Raw genomic sequence first — 16,744 nt, forward strand, 5'->3', positions numbered from 1 at the left:
GCCATGAAATCACTCACACTGTCATGCCACCAACATCAAGAGTGCAAGTGAGGCCATTGAGCAGACATCCAGCTAAACATGCCATGAAATCACTCACTACTGTCATGCCACCAACATCAGAGTGCATAGTGATTGGCATTAGCAGACATCTAGCCTTAAACATGCCATGAATCAATCAAGCACTCCTGTCATGCCACCAACATCAAGTAGTGCAAGTGAGGCCATTGAGCAGGACATCCAGCCGAAACATGCCCATGAAAATCACTCAACCCTCCTGTCATGCCACCAACATCAAGAGTCTGCAAAGTGAGGCCATTGAGCAGACATCCAGCCAAACATGCCATGAAATCACTCACCCTCTGTCATGCCACCAACATCAAGAGTGCAAGTGAGGCCATTGAGCAGACATCCAGCAAACATGCCACCTGAAATCACTCACCTCCTGTCATGCCACCAACATCAAGAGTGACAAGGAGGCCATTGAGCAGACATCCAGCCAAACATGCATGAAATCACTCACCCACTGTCATGCCACCAACATCAAGAGTGCAAGTGAGGCCATTGAGCAGACATCCAGCTAAACATGCCATGAAATCACTCACCCACTGTCATGCCACCAACATCAAGAGTGCAAGTGAGGCCATTGAGCAGACATCCAGCCAAACATGCCATGAAATCACTCACCCACTGTCATGCCACCAACATCAAGAGTGCAAGTGAGGCCATGAGCAGACATCCAGCCAAACATGCCATGAAATCACTCACAAGCTGTCATGCCACCAACATCAAGAGTGCAAGTGAGGCCATTGAGCAGACATCCAGCTAAACATGCCATGAAATCACTCACCTCCTGTCATGCCACCAACATCAAGAGTGCAAGTGAGGCCATTGAGCAGACATCCAGCTAAACATGCCATGAAATCACTCACCCACTGTCATGCCACCAACATCAAGAGTGCAAGTGAGGCCATTGAGCAGACATCCAGCTAAAAATGCCATGAAATAACTCACAGCCTGTCATGCCACCAACATCAAGAGTGCAAGTGAGGCCATTGAGCAGACATCCAGCTAAACATGCCATGAAATCACTCACAGCCTGTCATGCCACCAACATCAAAGAGTGCAAGTGAGGCCATTGAAGCAGACATCCAGCTAAACATGCCATGAAATCACTCACCTCCTGTCATGCCACCAACATCAAGAGTGCAAGTGAGGCCATTGAGCAGACATCCAGCTAAACATGCCATGAAATCACTCACAAGCTGTCATGCCACCAACATCAAGAGTGCAAGTGAGGCCATTGAGCAGACATCCAGCTAAACATGCCATGAAATCACTCACCTCCTGTCATGCCACCAACATCAAGAGTGCAAGTGAGGCCATTGAGCAGACATCCAGCCAAACATGCCATGAAATCACTCACATACTGTCATGCCACCAACATCAAGAGTGCAAGTGAGGCCATTGAGCAGACATCCAGCTAAACATGCCATGAAATCACTCACCTCCTGTCATGCCACCAACATCAAGAGTGCAAGTGAGGCCATTGAGCAGACATCCAGCTAAACATGCCATGAAATCACTCACCCTCTGTCATGCCACCAACATCAAGAGTGCAAGTGAGGCCATTGAGCAGACATCCAGCTAAACATGCCATGAAATCACTCACCCACTGTCATGCCACCAACATCAAGAGTGCAAGTGAGGCCATTGAGCAGACATCCAGCTAAACATGCCATGAAATCACTCACAACCTGTTATGCCACCAACATCAAGAGTGCAAGTGAGGCCATTGAGCACACATCCAGCTACACATGCCATGACATCAAGAGTGTGAATGATCCTAGTCAGCAAATCCAGCATGGCCATGCCATTGATTACTCACTTTCTGTTAGTACATGCAAGGGAACATAAAATTGAGTGTCATTTTCTCCACATGTTGGAAGAATTTTGATGCTTACATCACAATTTGGAAACCATTTCAGCAAAGCCACATTCCAATTCTTTTGCATCCACCTGCAATCTTTCCTTGAAACCTAGTTGCATTCTGATTCTCAATGTCCTTCAGAAGATCAGTAACTGCACCAAATCATACTTGCTTACTTACTTGTGCACAGCATATTGAACACACAGTGCAATACTTGACTGCTGGGTTGATATAAGTAACCTTTGTAAACCTTCCTCATTCAACACATTTGCTGTGCAATCCATCACAGCACTGCAGTCTGCACTCTCTTGATGCATCTCTGCCACCACCAGAATTTTCTAGTAGCACTACCTCTGAGTGATGGAATACTCACTCTGAAGTGATACATATCCCTTAGGTGGAAACTTGCAATTGTCAAGTTCCTGTTTTATGTGGTCAAGCCACTTGTCCAACAGTTCTTCCTGCTTTTCTGCTGCCCTTTCCTTTGCCTCAGCTATGGCCAAACCTTCGTCCAGAAACCCCCTAAGTGCAGGGAGGTACAAAGCATCCACTTTGGTCAATAGCACTATCACAGGAACTATGCAGAAGTTTAGTCACATGCAATCCTCTGTGCAAGTCTTTTTCTTACCATGACCTGTGTCACACTCATTGAAAAATTTCTGCTCAGCCGCAGTTACTGTCCTGTGGTAGTCTGTCATGGGGATGCAAAACCTACATCCATCTGTTTACTTAGCCTGTAGTTATTCGCAATGTATTCCTTACCAGATGGCATGGATTCGTTCATTCACCCTCGTTGTGGTTCCATGGTCAACCACAAATTTCCTCATCTCGTCAAACTGTCGGGTGGAACCTGCTTCGAACCCACAGGAGTCATGGAACACGAAGCCTGGGTTACTACGAAATACGAGCTCATGCTCAATCTTATGGACACCACGCTGAGAGCACTCAGCATCAATATCAATTTCCACGAGTCAACATGGCATCTTACTTCCAAAGTGCCTTGCACGACACCACCATCCATCTGAAATTGTTAGATAGGTTTCACCAACCCGATAGGACTATACCTTGTTTCCTTTCCCATCGAAGATCTCTGGCTTTTCTGTAGATTTGCAAACTCTTTGGAGGATGGTGGTTTTACCGGCATTCGCTCTGCCCATGACCAGAATTCGAAAGCGCTTAATTTTTTTCATGTATTCTTGAGCCATCTCAGAATTGAGACGGTAAGCAGGTCCAGAAGACGCAGTTGCTGCGACTCCGCCTTAGACAACTTGGATTTCACGAAGAGCGACAATAATACCTTGCGGAGTAGCCTCAATCTGAGGGGGAACTGGATTCGCCACATCACCAATAAGATCGGTAGGTTCTGTGTCCCGATATTAAGCATGTCATTTTCGTAGGCTAGAACAATATCATACCTGCAGCCGTAGCTTCAGTTGCAGCAGGAACTATATCACTTGGATCGCTCTGGCGGGCGCGATGCGAATCACTGCCGAGCGACTTGAACCACCTCTTGATACGACCAGGAGCCATGTGAATGTAAGATACGATTCTGTGTACTTCAAAATGGGACTTTAAGACGTGCCGAGGATCAGCGTGAAGGCCGTCGTTGTGGTATTGAGCAAGTCCTTCCGATATCAAGGCGCCTATCTTCTCACTTACGCATGTGCTTACGTAACTTTCAGTGTCGGTTCGCACCGTTACCTGTCCATCTCGGACGTCGAGGGGTATGCCATTATCCAATGCAATAGCGATTCGAAGTGACAAGCACGCCAAGTACTGGTTCAATGATGGTTCCGTCATCGTCACCATCCATCGGACACTCAGCGATCGTGCCCAGGAGGAAGCCACAGTTCTATTCAAACTGCATTCGAGCCTGCTCGCTCGACATTCGACATACTTTGGTCGTGTTCTCAAAGGTTCGGGTATAGACGAAGGGGAGCCGCTCGTGTCGGATAATTCGCGAATATCAAGGGTGACAGTCCCACCTGGACTTGGCGTACGGGTGGAAGAATTTGTGTCATTGCTGGAACATTTATACCATGATACGTGAGCATTTTCCCGTGTTTCCGTTGCAACAACCATGGCCCGATATCAATTGTTATACTGACAATTGAACCCCTCTCCCCTCCCCCTCACAGCCCTCTATCATCAAAGTCTCCATTCAATCAGGTCGCTTCGATCCTCCGCGTGTCCTCCCCATCTCAGCTCGACTTCCCCGACTTACACGCTCTCGTCCGAAGCTACTTAGAAGCGATGTTTCCAAGTGGTCCTTTACCGTTTACGCATCCCGATCACCTCGAGGAGGCATTGGCACTGACGACGGCGTATGACATCAGATCGGTAAGTCCGTCTCCGTCGACTCAACCGTTTTTTTATACCTGTATTCGGACGTACTCATGTCTGGATCGGTCCCATCGTGTTAATAACACGTTTTCATACCGGAAAATAATCGCGTTCCTCCTCAGATCCGAAAGGGCATATATTACAGCCTCGTCACGACAACCGACTTCGAAACAGAAGAGGTAGAGGTAGGTGAGCAGGGAAAAGTGAACACAAGAGAAAACAATCTGGAGAACAGTCAAGGTGACATCGTCGAAGATTCGAAGACGAAACAGAGTGTCCTGTCGCCCGCAGATGTAGAGAGATGCGGGAGGTTGATGGCTGGGATTGTGGATCATTTCACACCCATATTGTTCACGCCGGTAGGTGCGATCTTTTGTGCGTTTCTTGTGTGTACCCAAAACCGCCAGTCGGACTGCGGCACGCAATGAATGATTCCCCCTCCCCCTTCCTCATCGAACGCCCATTAACTACAACTTTCGCTCCTGTTTAACGCTCTTCTTTCCCAGCCCACAACGCCACATATGGCATGCACGGACGTGTTCGCCGATAAATGGATGTCACTCGTCATCCCCTCCGCGATCTCAGATGGTGGGGTATACAAACCTCTCGAGACCCTGGAATTCATAAAACAACTCGATTGGGCAGCTGAGGGATTATGTCCTGCCTGTGTGCAGGAGAAAAGGGAGGAGTGGACAGAGGAGCAGACTGTGGTGTGGGAAAAGGTGGACCGTTGGCTTGGCTAGTAAGCTGCCATTGGGACACACTTGGATTCCACAGCCATTCCATTCTCGTTGTCATCTCCCGGTTGTGGATATGGTGTCTTCTCATCCATCACTTGCGGTTTACTGTCTAGCTTCTGGTAGAACCGTTCCATAGATGCTACTGTTTCGAATAGAGGATTAGTCTATATGATTAGACATATCCAACCGTTAGGGTCTCCAATCCTCGAAGATTGAATCATTTTATGTGGTACACGTCCAAACTGAAGTCGAAATTGACATCTATCCTCACTCGGTACCACTCAAGGGTTTTGCAGGGCGTACCGCATCTCCGTGTCATTGTTAGAGTATCCATACCCACGAGGTCTCCGTCATGATCACAGATCTACAAATATACATACACGTGTTCTTCATACACGTATTAGAATCAGACGCACCGCCCATGTATTAGGCTCGGCATTCAGCTGTGGTATTTTTTACATATATCCAAGATTACCGTCTGCACATTATCATTATCGATTCATCAACGCAGTAAATTCCTATACGATAGCAACGACAAGATAGCATTGTAGGCATGCATGAAAGAAAAAAAGACTTTGTCAATGGGTACAGATGTGCAAAGAAACATCAGCATGAAAAAGTAAGCCAGGAAAAAAAAAAAAAAACCGATTGCATATGTGCAAGTCATAAGATGCGTGCATGCGTGCGTGGGCCGTCATGAGTATGCTGGCGTGGTGAGCGAATAGGTCGTTGTAGTGGGGTACCACTGTGTGACGTGTGATGGTTGGATTAGTACGTCGCGCTTGAAATCGAACGACGGTGGTATACAAAGTAGTAACGAAGTTCGCGGGGCTAGTTGCAACCGCGACGATCAGCAGGAGATCCGGAGAGCTTGATGCAGTGGAAAAGATGTCGAGCCGGTGAGACAATACCAGGAACATGACCATAAGTAGCGGGCGCTGGCATCGCCATAGATATTGGGAGGAATGCCACGACACGGGCGGTTGAGTCGGGTTGAAAGGCGGGCGAGGCTAGAATCACTTGGGGCAGGAAGAGATAGGAGGGGAGCAGATCACCGTCAGCCTCAATCCAGTACTTCAAACCGTCCCCTCTTCACCTCCCTTATTCCATCCTGCTCCTCTTCCAAACCCCTCTTCTCCCCCATACCCATACCACCACTCATCCCTTCACTAAGACCTACACCCACATCGACAATCCCTTCTTCTTCCATCATATCAAAGCCAAACCCCTCCGGCACACCCAAATTATCGCCGTTCACGAGGTCTTTGAGGATCGCTTGATATCGTTCCTCAGTCAGCCCCATCCCCACAAGCGGATCAATCCGTATGTCAGTTCCAACCCTGCCCATGAACAACGGACCGTTGCCGTTGCTATCTACACCCTCTGCGTTTGTGGATGCCGACGGGGGTCCAAATCCACCGCTGTCCCTCCCAGAATAAGCCATAGTCGTCCCCGAGGAAGACGTGGAAGACGTCGATGTAGTAGCAGCAGAAGGGGTCGCCGAGGGGGGTACAAGCGCATCCGTTAACGAATTATCTGTCGAGAGGCGCAGAGCACATGGTATTCTCGGGACCTTCGACATCTCCTGGATGACCTTGAGATGCATGAGGTGCTTCTGTACGAGACCATAACTTCGTAAGCCCCATCCTGCCACGTCACACGCAACACAAATAGAAAATACGGTGCAAAAAGGAACTCACCTCCAACATATCCAACAACCCTTCCTTGGTGAATGGTTTCGGTAACACATCGTTCATGCCTGACGAATAATACATCATGATCTCGCTCGGATGCGAATTACTTGTCATTGAGATGATAGGTGTAACGTGATCAAATTGGCGGATCAACGATGTGGCCGATATACCGTCCATCTTCGGCATTACAACGTCCTAAAACCCAAAGTGTGTCAACAGCCGGCCCCCAAAGGCGCTGCCGCGTAAAGAGATCAACTCACCATCAGCACTAAATCATACTTTTCCAAGTTCATCCTATTCACCGCTCCCACTCCATCCACTGCCACGTCAATCGCACACCTGAATACCTGCAAAAACTTGCTGCTCAGTCTCCTGCTCACCGCGTCATCGTCCACTAGAAGTACGCATGGTGGGACTGCCCATCCTGAAACGAACGTTGACCTCCTGACTCGTAGTTTCTGTCCACTGCCAGTCGAAGGTGTCGTGGCTCTGGAAGTCGCTGATGAAGATTCTCGGACGCCGGGGTTCGTGGGTGTAGGTCGCACGACTTCTTCAGCACCTGGACTTTCCTCTTTCTCGAACCCCTCCCCTTCACAATCCCCAATTCCACCTACACCGTCTTCATCAGCACATCCATTCCTGTCTCCATTCCTACCCCCATTCATATTTGGCATACCAGGTATATCCCCACCATACGTCCAATTTCCATTCGCAGCATCAAGCGCACTCCTCGGAAGCAAATGTCCCAAGGTGAACACCTGTAATCCCTCGTGAACCGTTTGGACTGTCCCATCCAAGGATGTATCCGGAGGGATCAGAATAGGAGCATCACCACTCGTCACATCCGTCCCCTCCGGTCTGGTTCCATTTCCCGAACCTGTACCATTACTCGTCACTTCAGCAGACGCCCCAGCCTTTCTCGACATCTCATTCATTTGGGCCAAACTCGCCCTCGCAATCGCGGTCGGATCCGGATACCGATGATCGCCAACCAAGCCAAGCACGCGATGGGCCTCATGGACGGGTAAAAACTGAATCTGCTGCATTGGTGGCACCGTCTGCATAGCCGACACCATTTGTTGCATCGATGTCACTTGCGATAAGGAAGACATTGATTCCTACAGGAATGATTACATAGATGGAATCGTTTGCGAGAGAGGGATTGTTTCTCGCATGGAAGATATCTGTTCCTGCATGGATGGAATCGATTGAATTGATTGTATGGGTGGCTCAGCAGGTCTGACGGGTTGATGAGAGATAGAGCAAGAAAGAAGTAGGAAGACCGACCTTTACGACAAAGCAACCACCGTTTGGACCGCATGGTACTATGTGTGGGAAGGACTGATCCTCAAGTATCCTGATTGCAAGTAAGCAGTGGATCGGAAGGATGGCCGCGAAGAGGACGTACTTGTACAGTTTCTTGAGGAAGTCACTGGTCGCTGGCATGTTATCATCGCTGTCCTTTTGAGATTGTGGTGGAGGTTGTTGCAGTTGTTCGTGTTTGAATTGTCGGGCAGGTGTGATTTGGTGGATGGAAAGCGAAGAGGGGTATTGTTGTCGTGGGTGGAGTGGGCCAGATGTGGGATGTCTTCGCAAGAGCTGGAAGTTCGATGGAGGGACGTGGGCCAGGATGGCAGTGGAGACGAGTGAAGGTAGGGAGTCATGCAATTTGGCAGATTGAGAGGCGGGAGGGTGTTGGTGTTGGAGCGAGACGAGCTGACGGGGGCAGGTGGAGCTGGGAGGGGAGGGGGAGGTGCGGACACTGGCTTGGATGTGTCGGATCAGAGGGGGAAGTGTGGGGTCAAAGGAACGATGCAAGTCTCAGGCGGAAACGCTCATACAGCAAGCTGAATTACACTAAAACCGATGCATGTGCCGGTGATGAGTCTCGGAAGGGAAGCCAGCAAAATCCCTCCCAAACGGAGACTGAGAAGACGAAATATGACCACTCGACACACCATCTCCCATCCATGGTTCATAAGAGTCAAGAGAGGGGTAATTAGAGCTACACCAGTCGTGTACAACAGACATTCGGCGGGTCTATAGCTGGATCATGCACATACAGAAGGCAGGTAGCCCGATGTCACAGTACAGGGAAAGCAGAGCACACTATGATGCACATTCCCTCCACCACCTATCCAACGCCATCGCAGGGATCCACGATCCCTTTGACAGGGCACGCAGTATCCAACAAGGCTGTTGATGCAAGCAGCCCCGCTCGCGCGAACCCATCCACCATGATACATCCCCACGCCAATAACCAAGCCATCGACAATACTCTCCCAATCCACCCACCCGCTTCCTTCCCCGTCATCCGCGTGAACATGTGCTCAAGGAGAACACCAACGGCCATCATCCTGAACGCGAGGAGCATGCACCACCATTGGACATCTTGATTGAACATGACTACCACGATGTTGTGGACTACCCCCGATGCGAGAAATGATCCCAGCACATATCCCATACGTCCGAACGCGATCCCAAGAGGTCATCCGACGACGACGAATGTCCGCCGAAACGGTTGATGCCACCTATAACCCCAGAGGTCGCGTGGGAAGTCTGCCCCCCACGACTTGTCAAATACAGGTAGCCATTGTGCAGGGTCTTGCCGAAACACGATGACACCAATGAGCGTAGCAACGTCATATATTAGTTGCATAACAGCAAAGATGGCAACTGCGGCGAAGGCAGTGATGATAATGGATCGAACATATCGGATAAGAGGAGGAAGTGTCGCATCGAAGAGCGTGCCTCCAGTTAGAACAGTGAAGGTCCCGGGCGAAAATGCTTGCGTAGCAAGGTGGGATGCACCACATACAACGCTGTAGTACCAAGTGGAGAGTAAGACATATACTATGAACCATCTACGCGAGAAGGGACGTGCGTCCGGAGGAAAACAAAGGCTTTTGGACCAGTTCCAACCGACACCGCGGACGTTTGTGGAGAGGTCCAGCGCGTCCATGAAGATGGAAGGGGAAGAACCAGCAGGCTGGAGATGTCGCTTGAGTGGATCTTTTGCAGTTGTCCATTCGAGCGTGCGGACCACGAAGCAGAACACAATGAGCTACACGGACCGGGTACCACCCAGTGTCAGAAGAACGAGACATGACATCAGTGGAGCATACCGCAATATCAACGTTGAGAAACGTTTTCTGAGGATCCCCGCCTGTGAAACCGATCTCCATGGTAGCTCGAAAAGCCAAGAGGGCGACGAGTGGCCACAGTGCGACGCGCAACACACGCGTTGCGGGGAGAATGACTAGGACGGCAGCGACATAGTAAGAGAGGCACGTTGGTACGATGTACGCGAAGAATGTGAACGTGTCGAACGAGCGTCTCTCTGCTACGGGTGGGACACCGAAGATGTGTGTGGGTCCTCAAGGAACGACCAGGCCATCGTCGTCGTAGGGCGATGACAGCTGGAGGCAGTTCAGGTTCGTTTTCGTGGTTTATTATATAGTCCAACATTTTTTTACAAGCGCCCAGAACATAAAAAGCCCTGCGGTGGTTGTGGGTACAGAGTCGACCGTGGCGCAATGTACTGGAGCAGAAATTAGCCAGCTGCCCTCAGTGATGAGACTCGAAATTCACCCTCTCCGAGTATGCCCGCCCGGATGGTCTGCTACATGCTAGAACTAGTACTACAGCACGACCCTCTCTGCAATCTTGACCGTCTACACAAATTCCGTCAACGATTATATACACAAAACCAAAACGAACTCACCCTCGCATATAACGATCCCACGACCTTCCCAACCTGCTCCAGTGTATCAATTGCAGTACCAAACGTATCCTATCAATAGAAAAGTCAGCAACGTGACGTGGCCACTGCAGGGGAGCACTACTTACGTCTACTTCTGGCTCGTCAAAAACTAATAGACGTCCCTTTCCTTGATCGAGGACGCCATAAAACATCTTGTCCAGTATCATCTGGGACAGCCTTTATAGACAAAACATGGGTGAATGCGTTACGAGTACATCGTGTATGGTGAAAAAACTCACTTCGCTTCAACGTCCTGTCGATCTCGACGACCGAATAAGGTTCGATGATGCGCAACAGGTTCTGTTCGAGAAGTGGGTCGTAAAGCGCCGCGAGGTGCGATCGGATCGTGGGGCCCGACAAGAGTTCTGCCCAACATGATGGTCAGGGATGAGCGAGACGCGACGCACATCGAAGGGGAAACGCAATAGCACCTTTTCGAATTCAGCCAAATTACGGTTTTGGTGGGCAAGCGCTATCGCACGCATGCATTCGATCTCACGCAGTTGAGCATATTTCACCGCCAGTTTGACAGATAAAAGAGTGGTGACGTCCTCTGGCTGCGAGACAGGTGAGTCTGGGACCAGTTGATGGTGGAAGATATGCACCAGATTCAGCATGACTTTGCATAGGAGCATATACTTCAATGCATTTAGTGCGCTCGGGTCATCTTGAGACGACATGTTCTCAAACGTTTCGTAGAAGTAGGAGTAGGCAGTGGTGTAATCTCTATCCTCTGCGTGAAGAATCTCAGATTGTAAATCGAGAGCTGCTTGTAAATGTGGTGGGCAGTATATTGAGTTAGCAGCCGTCCGAGTTGATGTGAGGGCAGCCTAGAATAGTCGAGTCGGGTGAGCAGTGTTCCGGAAGCAAGGAAGAACTGTACCTTTGCTTTTACCAAGTTTCCGATGCCGCGATAGACACGACTCTCGAGGGGATGGACTTCGGTGAGGATCATCTTGTCATCCAGTTTCTTGAGTTCAGTAAGAAGCGTATCTATCCGTGTCAGAGCAGCATTAAATTGCGAAACTTCCAGCTGGCTAAGTGGGTATGAGAAATACATGCACAGGCATATATGTATGGAGAGACTCACAGCGAGACGAGTCGGATTTCCAAGCTGTGTTTGAGGAATATCCGTTTCTCGCGTTTCGACCAGTCGATGTTATCCAGTAGAACGTCAATTTGGGTCTGACGACTGTTGGGTATGTCGTTGAAGTAATTGAGTAGGGTACGAACTACATGGGTAAACGTGAGGTTCGGTGCAGGAACTGGAGCAATGGGACACACTGAGTTTTGCAGTTTTGGCTTTCGCGGTGGACGACATGAACGATCTCGAGAGGGTGATCACCTCTGCCAACCCTTGTGCATTTCTGCTCGTCCATGAGGGCGACTGTGACAAGGAGGAATCGGCAGGTGGGCTCACCTCTGATGCCGGTATAGTTCTGCAAGTTTGATCATGGCATTTCCTTGGTCTCGCAGTACCTGATCTCTCTCGACACTGGACGGCGAGGCTGTTGGGGATGGAGTGATGGGTAGCTTGGATGGCATCGAACACAAGTGACAAACCTGATGAGACGAGGATTTGCTTGTAAATCTCTTCCGCCCGTGCTGGGTTGGTATTCTTGGCTTCGTCCAGCAGTGCTTGGTTGGTGGTCATGGCGGTGGTGGTTGTGGTGGTTGTGGTGACACGTCCGTCGTGGGACTACTAGCACCGGGCACTGATGCGTTCCTCCTACTTCCAAGCAACCTAGCCATGGCCGACGACACTGTCCTGCCCATACCGAATCTCAGCCTCCCACAACACCTTGTTTACAGCTTATAGACCCTTCTCTGGGTCCATCTACACGATGTCGCACGCAAATCGCTCTTGGAAGGCATCAAGGCAGACAGTGTGTAGACATCTTAACGATCAAATACGCTGGCTCATATCGGTGTAGACATGGCCCCCTACTAGTCTGGGCGCTCACCTCTTCTAGTGGGATAGACGTCGATCCCGGCATCTCCTCGAATCCATGGAAAAGGCAAACGAAGAGCAACTCAAGAAATTGGATGAACGTCTGGCTGAAGCCCAGAAGACAGAGGGGGAATCTGAAATATCGGACGCCTTGAAGGCGAGGGCGAACCATCTCACTCGGCATAGGTGACAAGGTATATCCCAGGTGATCCTCGGTTTGCAATCCCGAGTTTATGGGGAATGTATGTAGGATGCGGCTGTCGCAGCCCAACGACTTGCCTTGGAGAAAACACCAGGCCTTGGGTCAAGGATAGACATTACCCTGACTCTCATCCGAATAGGTTTCTTCTTTGGAGATAATACCCTCATCACCGAGAACCTTGCCGGGGCGGAAAAGTGGGTCCACGGACGCTAACCATTTCTTTCTCACTCATGTGATTTGGGCAGACTCATCGAGGAAGGGGGTGATTGGGACAGACGGAATCGTCTCAAAGTGTATCGTGGCTTACACGCAGTTTCCATTCGGCAGTTTAGATTGGGCAGCGAGCTGTTGCTCGATGCTCTGTCCACGTTTACTGCTACGGAACTCATCTCCTATAATGACTTCGTTGCACTCGCCGTGATCAGCAATACGCTTACCCTCCCAAGGGTAGACTTGAAGAAAAAGGTGGGCGATCCGTCTACTTTGTGGCGTGGTTTACATGTCACTCATCATCGCTGCTTCCACCCAGCTCATTGCCTCTCCTGAAGTCATCTCGGTTCTTCCAGAACTGCCTGTTTTGGAAGATCTTCTGCGGAATCTCTATGACTGCCACTACGCAAAATTTTTCGTAGCGCTAGGTACGCTCTCACCGCAATCCTTATCAATGAACCCACACAAACTGACGTCAACTTTTTCTTTTCATGGAATTATTACGCTGTCCACTATGATGGGGTTCTGTCGACAGCCACGCTCGATACTACGTGCGCGAAATGCGTATCCTCGCCTATGCGCAACTATTGGAATCGTATCGGAGCGTGACGCTGGAGAGTCTCGGTGGCGCGTTTGGCGTGAGCGTTGACTACATCGACAGGTGGGTCGATTTTTCTTTTTGGTAGGATGTACTGAAGGGACTGGCGTAGGGAACTCTCGCGGTTCATTGCAAATGGGCGGTTGCATTGCACGATCGATAATGTGCATGGGATCGTGGAGACGACAAGACCGTCGATCAAGACGGCACAGTATGAGAAAGTGGTCAAGCAGGGGGATGTACTGTTGAATTCCCTGCAGAGACTCAGCAAAGTACTGTATTGATCATTGGCTGGCATTCTGCTACATAGTACGGACTTCCCTTGCGTAATCATAAACTGATCTGGCTTTGTCGGTTCGCATCATTATCTGACCATCTTGGACGTCGAGGGGTATGCCATTATCTAATGGAATAGCAATCCGAGGTGACCGGCACGCCACGTACTGGTTCGACGACGGGTCCGTCATCGTCACTATCCATTGGACACTCAGCAATCGTGACCCGGAGGAAGACACAGTTCTATTCAAACTACATTCGAGCCTGCTCGCTCGACACTCGACATACTTTGGTCGCGTGCTCAAAGGCCCGGGTACAGATGAAGGGGAGTCAGTCGAGTCGGATAGCTCGTGAATATCACAAGTGACAGTCCCACCTGGACTTGACGTCCGGGTGGAAGAATTCGTGTCATTACTGGAACATCTATTGCATGATACGTGAGCGTATTTCAGTGTCTACGTTGCAATAACCATGGCTCGATATCAGGTGTTATATTGACGATTGAACTCCCCCCTTCCTCCTCACAGCCCTCTATCATTGAAGTCTCCAATCATGTCGCTTCGATCCTTCGCGCGCCCTCCTCATCACAGCTCGGCTTTCCCGGCTTACACGCTCTCGTGCGAAGCTATTCAGAAGCGATGTTTCCAAGTGGCCCTTTGCCGTTTACGCATCCCGATCATCTCGAGGAGGCATTGGCATTGACGACGGCGTACGACATCAGATCGGTAAGTCTGTCTCCGTCAACTCAACCGTTTTTTTGTACCCGTATTCGGACGGACCTACGTCTGGACCGGTCCCATCGTGCGAACAACACGTCTTTGTACCGGAGAATAATTGTGCTCGTCCTCAGATCCGAAAGGGCATTTGTTACACTCTCCTCATGACAACTGACTTTGAAACAGAATTTGGGAGTGCTGGGTTGCAGCTACTAAGCAGTGATGGTCACCAGGGTTGCCAACTCTGGTCCAGACTCTTCTAGGCATTGGACTGGCTCAGATGAATTGGTCTCCAAACACATGACAACCTCAAAAGCTATCACACTATGACCTGAATATCTTGCAGCAGGGTTTAAAGCCATTGGGTTGAGTGCACTTGATGGTGGAGGCATTGTTGCAAGCAATGAGCATGATTGGAACAAATACAAAGGTACACCTTATGAAACCTGTACATAAGCATAGCCTTGGCCATGGGTACTTACATGTAGGAGTATTTACCATTGGTTCAGAAACATTCTCTGGTTGGATTCCATATTTTTACATCACATCAATGTATACAAGTAAACACAATGTTTCAAACTTCAAACATTCAAATCAGTGAAGAAACAGCAGAGATATGGGTTTATGTGTGACAAGCACCAACATCACACTGATGCCAGGTATCTTGCAGTGCATTTTGAATATTGAGCATGCCTTATGAATTGATGATAAGAAATAGTCCCATACCTAGACATGCTACTCTTAATGTTTTGACCATATTCAAACTTTATTGGCCTTCAACAGCATGTTTGCTGAAAACATCTCAGAATGGTAACTCCATAAGTAGTGAAGATGTCCACTTACACATGCGATGCTCAGTGATGATCTTGATAATAGCATTACATAAAGCATCCATATCATCTTTATGGTCATGAAAAGCTGCCTTGACAGCATTTGAAATCGGCAGGTTGTATTTTGAACCTGTTGTATTCCTCCACACTCAATGACAAAACCTCCTGCCAAAGATGTTGCCCTTGCTGCATTAAAAAATAAGAATGCTCAGCAACAAGCAAGCATCCTAGAGCAGTGAGTATATCTTGTGTAGGCAATGGGAAACACTTACCAATGGCATGTTCAGCCATTGACTGGAGACTTGGGAACCTCCCCAAGCAAAGTGACATCTTTGGGCAGAGCTGGCATTTGGACAGCAGAATTGACTTCAAATGTTGACTGGTACTCTGTATGTTGGCCTTAGACAAAAGGGGTATTGGGCCAATGCTTACAAGCTAAGAGTTTTAATGTCACATGTGTGACAAATATGACCAAAGTATACATGGATGTGAAATGTAGCCAGTTGGGGCTGCTATAGATTACACACCTCCTGGCATAGAAGAGGACAAACAAGGGCACCACCACACGAACCATGATCAGTATATGCAGTGCAAAATAGCCTGCAACCACTCACATTCTGCCATAAAAAGTGGTTTGGGGAGTCCATAAAATGTAGCAAATAGCAGGGGTAACAGAGTAAGAAAACACTTACAAGCTACAAGCCAAGTGGAACCCAAAGTATGGAAGGCAAGGGAATCAGGAAAGATCCAACATTGGATTAAATTCACCTACATTCTGCCATACCATCATCGTGAACAGTGCAAGGTATTGGACTGAGCAGACATCCAGCTAAACATGGCATGAAATCACTCACAGCCTGTCATGCCACCAACATCAAGAGTGCAAGTGAGGCCATTGAGCAGACATCCAGCTAAACATGCCATGAAATCACTCACAGCCTGTCATGCCACCAACATCAAGGAGTGCAAGTGAGGGCATTGAGCAGACATCCAGCTAAACATGCCATGAAATCACTCACCTCCTGTCATGCCACCAACATCAAGAGTGCAAGTGAGGCCATTGAGCAAACATCCAGCTGAACATGGCATGAAATCACTCACAACCTTCATGCCACCAACATCAAGAGTGGCAAGTGAGGCCATTGGGCAGACATCCAGCTAAACATGCCATGAAATTACTCACCTCCTGTCATGCCACAACATCAAGAGTTGCAAGTGAGGCCATTGAGCAGGCATCCAGCTAATATGGCATGAAATTACTCACCTCCTGTCATGCCACCAACAATCAAGAGTGCAAGTGAGGCCATTGAGCAGACATCCAGCTAAACATGCCATGAAATCACTCACCCACTGTCATGCCACCAACATCAAGAGTGCAAGTGAGGCCATTGAGCAGACATCCAGCTAAACATGCCATGAAATCACTCACAGCCTGTCATGCCACCAACATCAAGAGTGCAAGTGAGGCCATTGAGCAGACATCCAGCTAAACAA

General features: G+C 49.1%; 8 protein-coding genes across 8 annotated transcripts; 2 read left to right on the forward strand and 6 right to left on the reverse strand.

The window, feature by feature from the left end:
* Window positions 1-2,103: 2,103 nt before the first annotated feature.
* F5J12DRAFT_732495 (GTP-binding protein) lies at window positions 2,104-3,117 on the reverse strand (the record flags this gene model as incomplete). The annotated part of the gene is made up of 5 exons (XM_051741971.1): window positions 2,104-2,246; window positions 2,301-2,504; window positions 2,556-2,638; window positions 2,690-2,871; window positions 2,992-3,117. The coding sequence occupies 5 exons, from the start codon at window positions 3,115-3,117 to the stop codon at window positions 2,104-2,106; spliced, it is 738 nt and encodes a 245-aa protein (XP_051593957.1).
* Window positions 3,118-3,653: 536 nt separating this feature from the next.
* On the forward strand, window positions 3,654-5,281 carry F5J12DRAFT_962032 (uncharacterized protein; the record flags this gene model as incomplete). The annotated part of the gene is made up of 4 exons (XM_051749950.1): window positions 3,654-3,973; window positions 4,066-4,267; window positions 4,393-4,629; window positions 4,777-5,281. 4 exons carry the CDS (start codon window positions 3,654-3,656, stop codon window positions 5,011-5,013), a joined length of 996 nt encoding a protein of 331 aa, XP_051593958.1. The 3' UTR covers window positions 5,014-5,281.
* Window positions 5,282-5,875: 594 nt separating this feature from the next.
* Window positions 5,876-7,922, reverse strand: F5J12DRAFT_407268 (uncharacterized protein). The gene is made up of 3 exons (XM_051739272.1): window positions 6,965-7,922; window positions 6,711-6,899; window positions 5,876-6,625 (listed from the first exon to the last, which is right to left on the reverse strand). The coding sequence occupies exons 1-3, from the start codon at window positions 7,814-7,816 to the stop codon at window positions 6,074-6,076; spliced, it is 1,593 nt and encodes a 530-aa protein (XP_051593959.1). The 5' UTR covers window positions 7,817-7,922; the 3' UTR covers window positions 5,876-6,073.
* A 997-nt stretch (window positions 7,923-8,919) lies between these two features.
* F5J12DRAFT_884320 (uncharacterized protein) lies at window positions 8,920-9,210 on the reverse strand (the record flags this gene model as incomplete). The annotated part of the gene is made up of 1 exon (XM_051747144.1): window positions 8,920-9,210. A coding segment is annotated over exon 1 (216 nt), but the record flags the coding sequence as incomplete, so codon positions are not given.
* On the reverse strand, window positions 9,147-10,191 carry F5J12DRAFT_407289 (uncharacterized protein). Its single transcript, XM_051739273.1, has 2 exons — window positions 9,830-10,191; window positions 9,147-9,768 (listed from the first exon to the last, which is right to left on the reverse strand). The coding sequence occupies exons 1-2, from the start codon at window positions 9,887-9,889 to the stop codon at window positions 9,193-9,195; spliced, it is 636 nt and encodes a 211-aa protein (XP_051593961.1). The 5' UTR covers window positions 9,890-10,191; the 3' UTR covers window positions 9,147-9,192.
* A 201-nt stretch (window positions 10,192-10,392) lies between these two features.
* F5J12DRAFT_778119 (proteasome regulatory particle subunit) lies at window positions 10,393-12,186 on the reverse strand (the record flags this gene model as incomplete). Its single annotated transcript, XM_051742312.1, has 10 exons — window positions 12,031-12,186; window positions 11,888-11,975; window positions 11,752-11,834; window positions 11,558-11,699; window positions 11,351-11,504; window positions 11,073-11,297; window positions 10,871-11,024; window positions 10,703-10,832; window positions 10,554-10,644; window positions 10,393-10,497 (listed from the first exon to the last, which is right to left on the reverse strand). The coding sequence occupies exons 1-10, from the start codon at window positions 12,119-12,121 to the stop codon at window positions 10,393-10,395; spliced, it is 1,263 nt and encodes a 420-aa protein (XP_051593962.1). The 5' UTR covers window positions 12,122-12,186.
* A 3-nt stretch (window positions 12,187-12,189) lies between these two features.
* F5J12DRAFT_884336 (26S proteasome subunit RPN7-domain-containing protein) lies at window positions 12,190-13,715 on the forward strand (the record flags this gene model as incomplete). Its single annotated transcript, XM_051747145.1, has 7 exons — window positions 12,190-12,271; window positions 12,624-12,660; window positions 12,685-12,814; window positions 12,866-13,085; window positions 13,150-13,304; window positions 13,366-13,491; window positions 13,541-13,715. The coding sequence occupies exons 1-7, from the start codon at window positions 12,218-12,220 to the stop codon at window positions 13,710-13,712; spliced, it is 894 nt and encodes a 297-aa protein (XP_051593963.1). The 5' UTR covers window positions 12,190-12,217.
* Window positions 13,716-15,449: 1,734 nt separating this feature from the next.
* Window positions 15,450-16,102, reverse strand: F5J12DRAFT_884347 (uncharacterized protein). Its single transcript, XM_051747146.1, has 4 exons — window positions 16,023-16,102; window positions 15,683-15,850; window positions 15,523-15,580; window positions 15,450-15,477 (listed from the first exon to the last, which is right to left on the reverse strand). Exons 1-3 carry the CDS (start codon window positions 16,090-16,092, stop codon window positions 15,534-15,536), a joined length of 285 nt encoding a protein of 94 aa, XP_051593964.1. The 5' UTR covers window positions 16,093-16,102; the 3' UTR covers window positions 15,450-15,477; window positions 15,523-15,533.
* Window positions 16,103-16,744: the final 642 nt, after the last annotated feature.

The sequence above is a fragment of the Pisolithus orientalis genome, assembly GCF_024613125.1.
Source record: "Pisolithus orientalis strain OTSU chromosome Unknown F5J12scaffold_404, whole genome shotgun sequence".
Taxonomy (NCBI): domain Eukaryota; kingdom Fungi; phylum Basidiomycota; class Agaricomycetes; order Boletales; family Pisolithaceae; genus Pisolithus; species Pisolithus orientalis.